This window comes from Eucalyptus grandis, chromosome 5, assembly GCF_016545825.1.
Source record: "Eucalyptus grandis isolate ANBG69807.140 chromosome 5, ASM1654582v1, whole genome shotgun sequence".
Taxonomy (NCBI): Eukaryota; Viridiplantae; Streptophyta; class Magnoliopsida; order Myrtales; family Myrtaceae; genus Eucalyptus; species Eucalyptus grandis.
The window spans coordinates 57,729,746-57,746,933 of record NC_052616.1 but is presented as its reverse complement, the minus strand read 5'-3'; the positions used below and the strand labels follow the sequence as shown (position 1 = coordinate 57,746,933).

The following is a 17,188-nucleotide window of genomic DNA, read 5'->3' as shown; positions in this document are numbered from 1 at the left end:
TGCTAAGTGATTATACTCACCCTGTTTGAGGACTAACATTTCAGACTAGACAAGATACCCCTGCCGCCACCGCCACCAGCAGATGGACTGAGTGGTTGGATATGACCGCGAGGAGGAAGACAGCAGAGGAAGGAACTTTTGGATGCCGACACTGATCGATAGACTTTAAGTATATGACTGTTGAAAGAGATGTCGGTCATCTTTTGAAATATAGCCGAGTATAGAAAGCCTTGGCATTTTGATGTACCAACTAATGATGTCCATCAAGTTATGTAAATAAAAGTGTACGGCTTTAACTTATATAAAATGTTGAGTTGGTATGCATCGTTTTCTGAATATCAGGAAGGGAGTTGATGGATATACTTCTGCCATATAAATTGCGCAGGGACCGATTTAAAAAATGTAAACCCCAGGATTGATAGACCTTTAAGTCAAGCAAGATAAGGGTAATCAAACTGTGGCGACCCTAACGGTTCGAGGGCCGTCGATGGATACCACAATTTCCTCCCTTGCAATGGCAACCATCTGCATTGTTATTGTGTGAACAGAAAAAAGTCGCAACATCATATCTATTTGAATAACAATATGGAAAGAAATGGCACAAATACAACCACCAAATCACAAACCATTGTCTTTAGGCTTTCCCTACGAATGAGTTCACAATACACAATTACTACACTGCATAACACATTGTTTTCTTTATATTATCTATACATTCAGTTTCAAATGTAAGCAAAAGAGAAATTTCGGAGAGAAATTCAAGAGCTAAAGCCCTAGTTCTTTCAAGAACTATTTTACTTAGGACACAACAGACCTTTCTTCTGTCAGTAATCAGTATCCAGAAGTATTGGATAAAGATCATTAGCAGACGCAGATGAAGCGGTTCCAGTCCACGGTCCATCAGTGGACATAGACCTGGTGATATTCTCACCAACAACCTGATGTTTGTCACCTATAAAATGCTTCCTCATGGCCTCAATTTTCTCCTCAGTCATGATAGCGCCTTCAGAGTCCAGCACCGGAACAGTGACCTTGCCTTCAAGCATGCTAACCACAGATGACATCGGTGGCCTGAGTGCTGGAGTTGCATTAGTACACATCAGAGCTACCTTTATCAATACTAGCGCCTCCTCTTTGTCAAAGTGACAATTGAGCCTCTGATCAACTAAATCTATCAAATTTCCTCTCTCCTTCAAAACTCGTACCTAGAAACAGAAATGAAAAGTGAAAATATTTTCCTTTCAAGCTTGAGGTACTGATCAGTTGCAAAATATGCTCTAAATACTAAAACAGGAAGAAGTATATTATGTCTCTTGATTATTACGTGACAAATGTAGTTGATAAGCACCCACTAGTTTTTCATCTCAAATGAGTCAAATACGGATCAAACATGATTTCTTTACCGATTTTGAATAAAAGTTGGTAAACTCCAACATCACTTACTAATGGTTCACTGGTTGCCAAAAACTTACCAATACTGCTTTAAAATCGCCAGCTCTTATTGAGTTTTATCAGCACGAATTATTTGTCAGTGTCATTACATAAAATGTTTTACACCATCCATTGCCTTCTACTCTCAATTCTAGTTTAACAAGAAATACTTGATTATGCAACTCAGGTGACAATCAAATTTAACGAGGACTAATAATGATTACTTACTCAAAGCAAAACAAAATCTAACTGAAGGACTCAAAATTATATGAATGTGAAAAAAGTTATACCTCAATCAAAAGTATATGGATATTCTGGTCAAGACATGGTCTTGAAAACTTTTTAATATAACAGTAATTGCCAAAATTGAATAGTAGTCGAAGGAATTTTTTGGCACCAATGGAACTACAGAGAGTATGAACGTCAAGCATAAAAACATAAAGACTAGAACTGAACTACCCCAAACTTCAAGGAATAGAATTTTCTTCAATCCAAAAAAAGAATCTACATGAAAAATCAGTGTAGACCAACATAATAAGAAGAATTGGATTAATTTGAAATGACAAATTGCAGTTAGCAGCACGACAATTCGTTAAGCAGGTTTCAATAGCTGGTAACTGTAACACTCCTTTGCAACAATTAAAAGTGCGTGTGAGGGATTACATACTATGCTCACACTTCCTTATCCCTTTTCCACCAGCACAAGCAGAAATTTAAATATGGATACAATCATAATTGAAATGATAGAGTTGATTACCCAATCAAGTAGATAAAAGCATTCCTCATTTTTTTGGGAACTACTGTTGCTCCGGCCACTAACAACTTCTAAGGCAACGATGCCAAAACTATAGATGTCGGCTTTGTCAGTGAGGTAACCATGCATTGCATACTCCGGTGCCATATATCCACTGCACAACAAGAAACAAGCTTGTGTTTGCAACAAGGTAATTGCCTTAAATAGTACATACTTAATATTCCTAAAATTCAAAAGAAAGAGAGATTCCTAAATGTGACAATTCTAATAGAATTTACTGAGAATATTTCAAAAAGAAAAAAAGAAAAAGACCATTGTTGTTTTATGTAATTATCAGGCTTCATATATGACTTTATAACTTGGAAAAGAGGCACTACGACTGAAAAATGATTTGGAAACACGCTGACCCAAGCTCTGTGAATACATGGGCAGCCACCATAGGAGGATCCGTAAAGCCAAGCCTAGGGGCAGAAGAGCTTCTTAGGTTTGTGTCATTGTTGTTGCTGTACCAATAGAAAAACAGCCTTTCACTTCCTCGCTAGCTTTCTAACCCTTGCGACGCATGTGCTTGCTTTGTATATTTTGGTTTTATTTTGTTTGTAACTCACTTGAAAGAACATCCTCTATGTTAATGTTATGTGAGACATATCTACTAAAATTGTGTTTTTCATACAAAGGAGTATATTTAGATAATTCATAACCAAATTTTAACATATAGTAGTTATTGTTCATTAAATTGTTTTGCATTAAGTTGATTGTTATAGGGGAAACAATAAAACACTTAATATTAAGTGTCAATATGCATTGTATCATAATAGTTTCACAAGCAAGCTTTTTGTCTGAGTGAACACATTAGGTAAGGCACACTGAATTGCTGTACAAAATATTTATCTTGAATTGCTCTTAATGTAGTAAATGGAGCATGTACGATATTATCAATCAATCTCCCGTAATAGGATACGAACTTTCCAGAAATGAAATTGTATTAAATTATCTAAGTTTGTTGAGATAATGGAAATTAGTTAATGTTATAGTTCTTTTTTGTTGAATTAATGTTAGAGTTAGGAGAACAAACTTACAGCTTTATCCTTTTCCCTAATTAATCACATTCTTTTCATAAACAAGTTGACTTTTCACACAAGTTAACGCAAACATTTGAAACATGTGAACATGCTTATTTATGTCTTTCCGTGGGTATACAATAGAAACGTAGGTGAATTAGCTCTATTGCCTATGATACTCAGTTATATTCAAGTTAAAAATTACATGAGTCAATATCAGAGTATCATTACTTAATGGTAGGTTATGCGACATTCTTAACATTTTTTTCCTAATTAACAAGAAGAGTGGTGGGACAAGCATAAAGTTTGGTGGTTAAGCCACATTTGTTGAGCTCCATTATTTGGGATGATGGGAATTGATCACAAAGCTCCATTCAACTCACTTTTCTTGAATCAGACTATATGTTCCAACTCCATTCTTTATGTTGTAACTAACTCCTAATTAGGTTAACAGGAACATAAAGCAAGAAACTTACTAAGTTCCAGCAATCTTGGTGCTAATATGTGTGTTGTCCTCATCATCAAGCTTTGCTAAACCAAAATCCGATATTTTAGGGTTGAAATCCTTATCCAGTAAAATATTGGTAGCTTTAATGTCTCTATGCACAATCTTCAGCCTTGATTCTTCATGAAGATATGCCAAGCCCCTTGCAATACCCACACATATCTTGTGTCTTGTCCGCCAATCCAACTTTAACTGAAATTCTTCAGGACCTTCAATTGTATTATAAGACATCAAAACTGCTTTACTGCCATGTCATTAACTGTAGTCAGTGAAACACAATGTGACATCAAATTACCAAATAAAGCACGAGCAAGACTGTTATTTTCCATGTACTCGTAAACCAGCAAAAGTTGATTTCCTTCAATGCAGCATCCATAGAGTTTCACCAGATGCAGATGTTGAAGAGCAGAAATCAACCCAATCTCAGTCACAAACTCACGATTTCCTTGCTTGGATTTAGATGAAAGCTGCTTCACTGCTATAGTGGTGCCATCTGACAGAAGACCCTGCAATTGAACTTTGGCATAAGAATTCTGCTGAAGATTTACATTGAATGCTGCTTTCTACAGATCTTTTCTGTTGAGAATTGAGGGAAGTTGGTTCACTGATTTTCCAGCATACCTTGTATACAGAACCAAAACCACCTTCTCCAATCTTATTGGCAGAATCAAAATTGTTTGTGGCAGCTTTAATCTGTCGCAAGGTAAATGAACCAATTTGCAATGCTAGAACCTTCAAGTCTGCACAACGTTTTGGAACTCCTAAGAATTTGGAGAAGTTGACAGCTGCAGTATGTAATCAACTATCTAACAAAGACATAGCGATTCCTTCTCAATGCACTAGAAATATTATTATCTGAGCAAGTTTAGTACTGAAAACCTTAGCATCCTGAAATTAATTTTCTAAGAAAGTCTTAGCAGTATGTCCTTTGGAAAGTAAAATGAGAATGTCTTCAAGGCATTTAGTAGTGAAGAAAAAGAAAAAAACCATAGAAAACGCCCACTTTGGACAAGTAAGGCATGGTTTGCATGTTTCAGTGTCTCGTATATGCAAAGATCTGGCCTTTAGTTTCGATGTCTTGAAACATAGACTTAGCATATATTTGGTCAATTGTGTCCCCAAGGAGGGCCCAGTTTATATATACACACATCTGAAAAACAATTTAACATTCTCTCCCTATAACTATCGATCCCTTGGTTGAATCAAATGGATCTATGAGACTTTAGCTCTATTATGTGGAATGCACAAATGATGCATTGTGATTACCTCTTCACCCACCAGAAAAGCTAAGAAGAAGAAGAAGAAGACCAGAAAAGGAGTCGAAACTGTGTGATCAAGCTGAAATATAAATGATGCAATGTGATTACCCCTCTCCCTCACCAGAATACAGAAGGGGGAAAATGTATTCACAGGGCATCAAGCTGAAATATAAATGATGCAATGTGATTACCCCTCTCCCTCACCAGAATACAGAAGGGGGAAAATGTATTCGCAGGGCATAACATTCTCATATATCTTGACAGATATATGTGAACTAAATAACATAGATTCCAGGTAAGCAACTACCTTGTGCCATTTCATCTTCACGTCTGAGACATCCTCGCCACCAAAGGATAACCAGGATAAGGAAAATTACAAAAACTATAGCAGCCACAATCCCAACCACTGTCCCAGTAGATATGCTGGCCGGCTCTTGTGGGGTTTTGAAGTCTGCAGTGAAGAAGGAACGTAAATATTTACCCAAAACATTCGGTTAAATGGGGTAGGCATTAATGAAGAAAAATATCTGTGGCTTCTTGAAAACAGTAAGCAATAGATATGACAGCACAAAACTGAGAATAAAAAAAAACATGAAAACCGCTCAGAGTACTCTATAGATACTATCAGATAAATGCGCACAGGAAGTATCATCTTTGGAACATGCAATACTAAATACAAAGGGAAAAAGAAAAAGAAGAAGAAGAAGAAGAAGAAGAAGAAGAAGAAGAAAATAAATAATCTACTTCTCGTTCTCAATGCTGCACTATATAATACAGGTGCAATGGTCATTATCCATAGCAGAAAAGAGAATGAGGCTATCATTTCATAGTCTGAATAGAAGGATAAAAGATACACAGAGAAAACATGCCCAGATAGAAAAAAAAACAGAGCAAACTATGACCAATTTTTGCCGCTTAGGAGAAAAATTACTGATCCTATTCAGCTACAATGGAAATTGATCTGATCAACGGTAACATATGCCAATGGCCTGAACCCAACAGTGGCCATTTGCAACCAACCCAAGTGAAACATGGAAGTGTCTGTCTGCATACCAGGATTGACAGAGATAGCAGATATTAGAGGACCATAGAATCCTCTGGTAGGTATATTTTGGGTTCCTTTCCCAGCCCAATAGAAACGTATATCCAGACTGCCATTGGCCACTGTGGCACTAAAATTTTTTATGACTGCCTTTCTGACTCCACCTGCGTGACTCTCAATGTTGAAATCTTCCAACACCAATTTTCCCTGAAACAATGTTTAATCTGATTCAAGTTGAGTGTCTCCACACAGAACAAGGCGAAACTTTTAGTCTCAATAGAACGTACAAATTGTGAAAATATAAGTATTTGCAAATATGAGATATTTAGATAAACTTCCCAACCATACCATACTGCACAAATTATATGCTTTACATGTTAGAACTGGCACTGCATAATGCCCAAAAGTTACCTGTATATAGACATTAAACACTCGCCTGCCAAGGCTGCTATAAGTTTTGTCGCCTGTGAATGATATCTCCGCAAAATGAAGGCTTACATTGTAGGGTCCATCCATCAGACAAAAACCATAATAAGTTAGAGAGAGAGGAGAACTTCGTGCACTCATGTAAAGTTGGGCATTATTCATGGACAATGTGGATGCATTTTCAACTATATAGTCATCCGTATCCTTGGAGTCATCAAGGAAGTGACCGGTGCTACTGTAGGCCCAGTTATCCCCCAGGAAGAAACTTGAAGGTGTAGGTTGTGCTGTATCACCCTTGTATGTGTTGTCCCCTATTTTTACTTCGCTCCCACCGCAATTTATGTAGAGGTTATACCAAGCTGCATGGAGTAAAGAAATAGATCTTCTTTTTATGGAGCCCAGTCTCACTAAATAAACAATAATTCCCTTTCAAAAACTTACATAAAAACTCCTAGGTTTATGAGCAACACATTAGTTCACAGAGGCGGCTTTTGAAATTTTTAGAGCTTTTATGCATTAAACATAAAAGATCGACACAATAATGAATAAAAGAGTTGACAAGGTCTTTGCCAAAAAAAAAAATTCTTTACCAAAAAAATTAAAAAAAAAAAAAAAGAGTTGACAAGGAGATAAATTTGATGAGAAAAGACACTGAGAGTATGATGCAATATCAGGATCTGATGATAATGGTAGGATATACAGCAGATCAACTTACTTTTTGTACAAGGCTGATTTTTCAAACATGAGACAAGTCCACTTGAGGCAGAATATAATGTTCTGAGCAAGTCGGCAAAGATTTTAACATTATAACCATCATAGTTCTGAATGAAGTTGAATGCTACATACATAAACAATTAAAATGCAGATCCTTAGAAAATCCAAGTCTCTTGGTGAAAATTTAATCTCAAACATACAGATTGTCAACCGCCGAGCTTGCAAACAAGTTGCTGTAGAGGAAAGACAAAATCAACATTCAGTAGAGAAATGGAAATTGTGTTCACATACAGGATTATAAGCAACTCATAATTGCACATTTGAGGGGATCCCCAGACTTAGACTGAAGGAAGTAGTACATACACAGATCTGTTTTGACATTCTGAACCTTCAGCAGTGAGGGGGTTGTATGATAGATCCCTACACAGAGAAATCATCAACCATTTAGAAAATCTCATCAATTTAAAGAATACACTGAAATTCATTCCATCAAATAAATACTATGTACAAAGAGGTAGACCGGATGCAAAACATGGACAAGTTGAAAGGTGAAAACATGACAAGGTGATGAAAGTAATATTTTATCTTAATTGAAGATATCTTAAAATATTAAGAGTACAAAGACTAAACAGAGACTTTAGAACTAGTTGGAGTGCATAAATACACTTTTACCCTATAAGAGTATAGCAGTCAAGACATTTAAGGCAAACTTTCAAAGAGTATCCTTCCAAGAGGTTTGAAAAAAATCCAGAGCTGGGAACAGCTTTTTGTGTAGGAGAAAGTGGGAGCAAACTTGGCACTTCCAAGAAAATCCACTTCATATTCTTTCATGCACACCACACAATTGAGTCTCTTGTATTACATTTCCAATGAACAGATCCCAACAAAGAGAAAGGTAGTTATGATGTTTCCATTTATCTCCATAGGCTACAATCCATAAAGATGCAAGATAGGAATGCATAATTGCTAGTCACAGTACAAGATTAGCCAGATAGAGCTGGAAACAAATTCATAATTAAGCAGAGATGTTATTCAGGCAGCAAAACTTACACAGAGTCTCCACTATCCAAGATCGAATCAGGGACTGCTCCGGTCAATTGGTTTCCAGTCAGATAGCTAAACAAGTTTATTTGATTGAGTCAGTTCCTCATGTACTTTACACAAACTGAAATTTTTTTAAGTGATACCTAAAAAATACATCACTTGGCGGATTAAAAAGCATTTAATTACCAATAGTGTAGAAAAAAATCAGCTAAGTCATGATAACAATATAGAGCTTCAGCTAGAGATGAAAGATAAAGGAAATCAATGACAAAGCAAAAACTTGATCCTTGCATAACTTGGAGTGCATGGAGAAACATTACTATAACACTAGCATAAAAAGCCGAACATATTGAGGGTTACTATTGTATTAGTGTCATGGTCCGATTTCTCCCATATTCAAGTGGGCTGAAAATTGGGGTTTTGTGGTGTCAGGGTGAATAGTGAGGAAGCAAAACGTTTGATACAACTAGTCCATGGGAATGGCATTAGGGTGTTTGCGCGAGAAATCTAGGGATGGGATTATTATCATTTTAGTGGATCTCCGAAGGTGGAGCAGGTCTCTAGTGCATAAATTGGTCGAGAGCTAATACTGTTCTCTTGATGATGGCCATGGCAAGCAGAAACCAATTGTTGTGTTGAAGTGATCTTTACATCCTGCTCGAGGAACTGGATGCTCTTATTGAATTGGGCATGGTATGATTCTGTATAAGGATGTAAGTAGCCATACTTTCCTTCCAACAATCTATTTGGGGAAGGCTGGCTTAGTGTTCTTAGTTTATCAGGACCACACAGTCTCATACTCAGGAAACTTTTGGCCCGTCACAAGTGGTACCAGAGCAGGTTTCCTAAAATTTATGGGCAGAAGCTAAGAAGAAATATGTTGCCACATTCCAACAAGAAGAAAACCTCTGTTGGTTTGCTAAAATCAAGAGAAGCCTAATAGGGGAAAGAAGGTGCCACCAAGGGAGCACGGTTGGTCTGGGAGCCACACTTGTCAGGGAGGGCACAAGTGATTAGAGATTCGCCAACAGCTTTGATAGGAAGAAGCAGCCAATGGAGTTGAGTGGCTTATTGTGTTAAGTGAGTGTTTTCCATTCACACAAGTCCCAAAGGACTGGTGGGCATGGTTCTTCCGCAACAAAGGTGTCGCGGAATTGGGAGGGGTGAGTGTCCCAATAAGATTTCTCCTATATCCATGTGAGCTGAAAATGGGGCTTTGTGGTGTCGGGGGTGAAGAGAGAGAGATACCTAAGAGTTGATACAATTGGTCTGTGGGAGTAGCGTCAAGGTGTTTGTTCTAGGAATCTAGGAACTGGATGATTATTATCTCAGAGGATCTCTTAAGGCGTGGTTGGCTTCCCAAGTGTTCGTTCTCCTAATGATGGCCATGGCTACCCATGGTAGGGCGAAAGAAGTTTTGTTGAAGTGATCAGTATGTCCTGCTTAAGGGACTCAATGCCTAAGCTGAATTGAGCATGATACAATTCGGTATGAAGATTCAATTCGTCATACTATCACCAAGAACAATCTATTTAGGTACGGCTGGTTTAGTGTTCTTAGCTTATCAAGTGCCATAAGAGATCGTCCTTGCCTAGGAAACTCTCAGCCCTTGATACTCACGTATTAACTATTTCCTCACCATAAAGTTTTTGCCCTTCTAAGACATGAAAAAAAAAAGGTTAAGGAAGATGTGTCATTGTCAAATAGTCAATCGTTGAGCAAAAAGATGAACGCAAATGTTAAACAGTCCAAGAAGATTAAGAGTATAGCTTCTCATCATCTTCAAAACTAGGGACAAGACATCAAGGTCCTATCCGTAGACCTTCAAAATAGCAATAAAGAACTGCATTCACCAAACAATCTAGGGCCATTGTCGGGGAAAGAACCAAATAGAGAGCCTAAGAATTTTGCTATCTTTAATCTCCTATGCATAATAAAAAAGGAGCACAGGATATGCATTAATTGCATACACATACAACTATCAAATACTTAAGTAATAATAATCCATTTAACCCTACCAGCGTAAACAAGTAACCCTACCGAAACTTGTAAATCATGCTCTTAAGCAACAAAATATCATCGATCTGTGTCTGCTCCATACTCTAGTGACTTGCGAATCATGCTCTTTAAGCAACAGAATATCATGGATCTATGTCTGCTCCAAGACTAGAGTCCAACCAGAATAACTAGTTGACAATAATCATAGAATCATATTTCAAATCATTGTATAATCTGGATGGTGAAATAATAACCATTCACAACATGAGGACTTCGAGGGTTATAAACTGGACACATTATCACACTCTTAAGTTCTACTGATAGCTCAACTATCTAGAGATTTTAGATTCTTATACAAAAGTACGAAGAAGAGTGCTGAAGTTCAGCATCAAAGTACTTACAGATAATTTACTTTTCTGAAGGAGCTAGAGATGTTACCACTCAGTTTGTTGAAGCTGAGGTCTCTGCAAAACAATTAAATGTAAAGGAGACGAGTATGATGAGAAGATAGTTTTAATTAACTCCCAATGGACACTCTTTGAGGATACTCTGGAGAATTGTAGAAACACAGACAACATCATCGAACATACAAGTCCAGATCAGATATTTAGACATATTGGTCAACTGCCTAGAGTCTATGCCTTCTACTAGGCATTCATTTCAAAAGGCATAATATCCAAGTCTATCAAGTTGGTCACATACTGTAAATCAAATTTCCAACTTGGAAATTTTAAATTTTTGAATAGAAATTATATTCGGGCACTAAATTGAATGCATCCTGAGGAATGCAACATATTATAGTTCAAACCGTGAGATTCCATTTATTTACTAGGACCAAAACCAAGGCTAATAATAATTTCCTGAACAGACTTTCTTCAGAACATTTTATTTGTGGATAAAGGAACGACGACTCAACACTAGGGAGCTTGGAAAATAGAATATCAGCTTGAGCGAATAAAAAATAGAAAACAAAGTGAGGATTTAAAAAAGAAAAAGAAAAGGAAAGCATGGTTCCGCAGTCCAACATAATTACTGATGGAGAAATTACAACCAAGTCTAATGTTAAAAAAGAAAAGCACAATGTAGTATATGATAAGCCGCAGCATAACCGCAGAAACTATGTTATTCAGAATGTCAGAAAAACAAAGGATAAGTGCAGAGGCTGATGATGAGACGATGTCAAAAAATTGCTGATAAATGTAGCATTTATAAAATCTTATAGAGATGACCAGATGCACAAGGAAAGTTGACTTGTATGGAGATGCATTTGAGGCCATGCTCTCGTAAGAACTGAGAATGTTATGGCTGACAGATACACAACAATTGAGCATAAAACTCCACTTAGATAATGTGGGGCTGAGATTCGAGGATGTAAACCATTAAAAGGTAAGTTTCCAGACAATCAACCACCAGAAGCCTCCTGTTTTGCATCATTACTCTCAAGAAGTAAAGATAAAAAATCAAAGCAAAAGTACATTAGACAAAATGGGGACCACAATTAACTTAAGAATTCTTGCGGTTTCTATTCTAGGAACTTGTGTGAACAAAGTGAGAAAAAGTCCATACTCTTCTGTGAAAAACTGCAAAATCTACAGCAGAGGCCACGATCACCAGAAACTTAAATGCCACATCACAATTCACAATTCAGCAATATCAACAGAAAAGATCAAAACACCGTTGAAGCGAGTAGGGAACTGCTGACATTCAAGGCATCTTAAATGGTTTTTTTAACTGCACCTATAAGTCAACTGTAAACTGGACGAAATTCATTCATTACGGGCAAGACTATCTATTCTGCTTGGAATAGGGAAAGGAGGAAGACAATTTCCACTCACAATATATTTAAACTTGTCATTTCTTCTAGATAATCAGGTAGCTCTCCTATGAGATTGCAGCTCCTCAGAATCCTGTAAGGACAAAAGAAAAAAAAAAGCTGTTATTGTCACACTGCTAAGATGATTCAGCTCTTTTGCATAAAGTAAACTATTAGGATAATGACACAATTGATTCTTGAACTTTGGCTTAATGTGCAATGTCATCCTTTTACTTTTAATTTATTCAATATAGTCCCCGAACTTTTGCCCAATGTGCAATGTCGTCTCAAACTTTTTTAAATTTTCAATGTGATACTTGAACTTTTGGTAAATGTTAAATTTAGTCCCTTGGCTATATGAAAATATCCAGTATTTATCCTTCCATTAATTCAAGTTCAGAGATAACATTGAACATTTTCATGTAGTCTAAGGATTATCAAAAGTTTAAGGGCCATATTGAAAAATTAAAAAATTTAGGGATGACACTGCACGTTGGGCAAAAGTTTGAAATTACAGTGAATAAATTAAAAGTTAGGAGATAAAATTGTAATTGGGCCAAGTTCAAGGATTGCTTGTGTTATTTTCCTAAACCATTTATGAAGAAGCAGTGGTCTCACAGTGTCTTGATGTTTGCACTATTAAGACGTGGAACTTGGGACTCAGTTCCATTAAGGTCACTTATTCTCCTGCATGTCAAAATCAAATACAGAAACTTATTAGATTGATACCATCTTAAGGAAAGGAGAGATCATATTGAAATGCTAAAACTCCAAACTGACAGGTCAGTCAATTTCTCTAAAAGTGTAATTCTGGAGGGAATTGGCCCTTGCAATCCACTTGCTTGAATAAACCTGATGATACAATTAATAGACTGAATTATCTTGGGGTATATCTACATAAACCGACTTAAAAAGTGAAGAAGCATCAAGCCTTACAGTACGCTGAGATTTGTAAAGTTCTGAATAAAATCAGGTATCTTTCCTGTGAACTGATTGTCACCAAGTCGCCTACAGTGCATTAACCCACAAGATTCATAAGGAGAAGAAAAGAATAGAAGTATCTAAATATTAATAGAGTCTATGGAAACCGGAAACTAACAGGTCCTGCAATGCTGTCAGTTCAGCAAATCTCTGAGGCAGCTCCCCGGTGAAATTATTTGAAGTAAGCTGCCTGGAACAAGAAATTAATTGAACTTGAGAGCTGATCTCTCAACAGATTGCTCCAATCGATCCCTCGCCAGATACTAAATTGCCAGCTAATAAACATTCAGTGCCTAATGCAGAAATTTGCATCAAGAGACTCACAATTGAATTAACTGGGACAAGTTCCCTAGGTCTGGAGGAAGAGCTCCGGAAAGCTGATTGCTCTCGACATTTCTGAGCAGAAAAGAGTTGGTATGTTCCGCATCAATTTTATTTAAGATGGCGAAGAAGCAAAACGCGAGTGGAGAAACAAGTCATCACTTACAATTCCCAGAGTGTGGATATGTTTCCCAGTTCCTTCGGGATTGAACCAGTCAATCGGTTTATAACTACAGAACTGCACCCACATCATTACGTTTCCCCAGTCAATAGAAGATACACTAGAGAGAGAGAGAGAGAGAGAGAGAGAGCACATACATGTTGCGCAACTTCGTAGAGCCCCATTCTTTAGGAATTATGCCGTTTAGGTAGTTTCGGTGACATCACTGTTTACAGAGACATGATGATGATGAAGATGATAATGATTGTGAAGAAGAAGAAGAAGAAGAAGAAGAAGAGGATGATAATGGAGAGAGTGCTCACAAGTTTTTGAGGTAAGGTAACCTGAACAGTTGAGGCGGAAGACTGCCGGGAAGAGACTGATTCCTAAGGACTCTGTTTTCACAAGACAAAAGGCTTATTCCATCTTTACTTAAAAGGTAACTGAACAGTCGAGGCGGAAGACTTGGGGGAAGAGACTCCTTCCTCAGGACTGTTTTCACAAGACAAAAGGCTTTTTCCATAAGTGCAATAAAAAAACTTAAAACTTCTCACGAAAATTTATAAAAATACAATCAAGTTCTAAAATTTATAAAAAAAATACAATCAAGTCTAAAATTTATTAAATTATTTCATCGAGTCATAAAGTTAACATCGTCTTTTTAACGGAAAATGCTGATGTGGCACAAACGTGACATTTAAAATGATTTTTATTTCCATGTGGCTTTTTAAAATTTTTATTTAAATTAGATTTAAAAATTAGAAAAGAAAACTAAAATTTATTTTAAAAAACAATTTTAAAAAAATGAAAAAAAATGGCCGGCTTCCTTCGCTGCCATCTGTCGCCGACTCCTCCGGATGGGTAGCAGCGAAGGCAAAAGGAGAGGAGCTGCTAATTTTATCTTCTTTTTTAACAATTTTTAAAAATAAATTTTAACTTTTCTTTTTAGTTTTTAAATCTAATTTTAAAAAATTGAATAAAAAATAATTTAAAAAGCCATGTGGAAAATGAAAGTTATTTAAAATGTCATGTCCGCAGTGACATCAGCATTTTCCGTTAAAAAGGCTAACGTGTTAACTTTAAATTTGATTGAAATAATTTAATAAGCTTTTTTAACTGACCGCAACTTTTGCAAACTTTATGACTCACCGTGCGTTTTCGTAAAGTTTTAAGAATTCTTTTCACTTATCCCTTACTTAAAACTGGGCATCAAAATGATGTTAAAAAATGGCTATACTGCATATATATGTGGTCTCGAAAGAGGAAAGTTCTGTTTAAGCCGGTGAATATATATTGCTTAATGCGAAAAAGCATGCATCACAAGCCTGTTGTACATGGCGAATCTGTCTGCTTATTTGGTTGCAGCACTAAATTAAGGTCGTAACCTGACTACGTTGACCACACTGAATTAAGGCAATACTGAATTAGGGCCGTAAGGAGAGAACAGCATTGGAATTCTTAAAATACCCCAAAAATTAGAACCAAAAGAATATTACAATTATTACTTTGATATTCAACCATGATTTTCGAGTTTCACAGTCCTATTAATCACTAAAAATATAATTTAGAGTCTCAATCATTTGTTCGTGTTTTAATAACTCATTTACGATTATAATTTAAAGACTAAGCACGTAACATGTGATTATTTTAATTAAAATTATGAAAATTTAGATAATCATACCATGAGCAATTACTATTGCGCTCATAATTACTTAATGAGTAATTTTAATATGATTAATGATTTATGTATTGTCAATACATTTCAACCCAATTATATATATATATATATATATATATATATATATATTATTTATGAAATACTAATATGGTAATAAGATAATCGGTTCGGTGTTTAGCGCGTTAGCTAGTCAATTCTATAAAGAGATAGAAGTTGGTGCACAATCACACGATTGATATCAAAGTCTAGCTAGGAATCGATGATGGTAAAATTCATGAAATTGAGAGAGAGAGACATGCTGATGACATGGGGAACGGAGTTGTTGTCGGCGTCAGTGAAATTTTGGCAGGTGACGGCGTTGCTAGTTGCATCGATATCTTTGTTGTCGCCCCATCCACCGTCTACCCCGCATGGATCTGCGTTGAAATCCCAATCTGATTTCCCTAATGTCTCCCCTATTTCTCTCAACGCTTCCACTGCAAAGAATAAAGAGCCAACAGTCAAAAGAAACAGCAACATCTCGTGCACAACAAGCACGAACGAGGTCAACATCGTTACATGTTTGAGCCAAAACCAGAAGAAGAAGGAAAAAGGAACAGCGAGAAAAGCAATACAAGATTAGCGGGGTTCTCTTCAATTGTTTCACCTTCGTCATCGGGCAGGAGAGTGGAGGCTGCAGCAAAGTGAGTAGTGCAGAGAAGGACGAGCACAGAGATGAGAGGTGGAGCTGAGAAGAGAATCGTCATCATCTCAGTCCCAAGTTCAATCCAGAGAGAGAGAGAGAGAGAGAGAGATATCTCACGCTCTTCAACCGGAGTCTGCCAAGGCAAAATTTGGCAGAGAGAGATGATTGTGGAGTGGTCTTAGCTTCATGCATTTATACACAGAAAGAGGAACGGGGGGGGGTAGGATAGGTTTGGTTCGGTTTGCAAACGAGTTTGAGAAAATAAATGCCTTTGACCTAAAGCTCCTTAAGGAAATATGTGAATTGCATTCGATAAAAACTCCTTTATAAAGCTACTTTGGCCTAAATAGTGTTCGGAAAATATTTATTTGCAAAGGATTTTGGGTCTAATTTTCTCTCTTTCTCCTTTTTTTTTTTTTTAATTAGTAAAAATCAAACCCTTCAATGAAGGGCTAAAGCCACCAGCAAGCCAAATTTGATGCGCAGCCAATGCCCAGGTAGTACGACCTCCGGCAAGGGTCGCATGACCCCAGGCATTGCAACCCAAGCGGCTGGCTAGGGTGCAACTGCAACCTCAGGTGATGGTTGCCTGGGTCGCACGACCAAGGCGACAACCGCCTGGATTGTGACGCCTGAGGTGGCATGACCCAGGTAGTCGTCACGCAACCTCGTCAAACCCTTGTCAGCCTCTTGCTGGCTCTTTGCTGGCCCGAACTAGCCTCATCAGTTTGCCCTTGTTCAAAAAAAGATGAATAGTAACAAGGGTAAAATCGAAAATTAAATAATTGATAAGAGTAGTTTTGAAAAAAGAAAACTAGTTGCATTTAATCAAATGCTGAAAGCTATGCTTGTCCCTACTTGCATTCAACTTTTAACTTTTTCAAAGCCAACATTCGGTGGAAAGCCCCTTGCAAAAATTTGCCAAACATCCCAACATTTCTTCAAGAGATTTCCTCTTGGGAAAACTGAACCAAACGCATTTATAAACTCTCGTTCTTGGACGTGTGAAAATGAGAGACGACCCCAGTTCTTCCTCGATTTGATGATCTTCATCTAGTTATTACACCGTCTATCAATGTCGGAGTCCGAATTCCACGATCGTTAGAAACTTCATTGGCTGATTAGGTTGTCCATAAAATATTTAGATTCTCTTTTTTGGACAAATCTATTTTTTTACTTTCTGTTAACTTCAGTCGTAACCAATTGATATATTTTTTTAATAATTCAGGTGCATGCGCTCGGACACTCGATTGTTTGGAGGCCAATGAAATACTCAACAAGCCATATAAATCGGTTAAATCCAGTTCTTTGATCCT

General features: G+C 37.0%; 2 protein-coding genes across 2 annotated transcripts; both read right to left on the bottom strand.

Annotated features, from left to right (window-relative positions):
• Positions 1-554: 554 nt before the first annotated feature.
• LOC104447598 (probable leucine-rich repeat receptor-like serine/threonine-protein kinase At3g14840) lies at positions 555-13,722 on the bottom strand. The gene is made up of 21 exons (XM_018875000.2): positions 13,668-13,722; positions 13,516-13,587; positions 13,353-13,424; positions 13,147-13,218; positions 12,984-13,055; positions 12,828-12,899; positions 12,666-12,734; positions 12,070-12,141; positions 10,636-10,698; positions 8,243-8,308; positions 7,556-7,612; positions 7,393-7,425; positions 7,194-7,255; positions 6,464-6,837; positions 6,064-6,259; positions 5,318-5,461; positions 4,373-4,491; positions 4,047-4,257; positions 3,723-3,960; positions 2,189-2,339; positions 555-1,205 (listed from the first exon to the last, which is right to left on the bottom strand). The coding sequence occupies exons 8-21, from the start codon at positions 12,087-12,089 to the stop codon at positions 825-827; spliced, it is 2,115 nt and encodes a 704-aa protein (XP_018730545.2). The 5' UTR covers positions 12,090-12,141; positions 12,666-12,734; positions 12,828-12,899; positions 12,984-13,055; positions 13,147-13,218; positions 13,353-13,424; positions 13,516-13,587; positions 13,668-13,722; the 3' UTR covers positions 555-824.
• Positions 12,662-16,044, bottom strand: LOC120294072 (probable leucine-rich repeat receptor-like serine/threonine-protein kinase At3g14840). Its single transcript, XM_039313962.1, has 10 exons — positions 15,834-16,044; positions 15,483-15,663; positions 13,833-13,904; positions 13,732-13,735; positions 13,516-13,587; positions 13,353-13,405; positions 13,147-13,218; positions 12,984-13,055; positions 12,828-12,899; positions 12,662-12,734 (listed from the first exon to the last, which is right to left on the bottom strand). The coding sequence occupies exons 1-10, from the start codon at positions 15,934-15,936 to the stop codon at positions 12,662-12,664; spliced, it is 774 nt and encodes a 257-aa protein (XP_039169896.1). The 5' UTR covers positions 15,937-16,044.
• Positions 16,045-17,188: the final 1,144 nt, after the last annotated feature.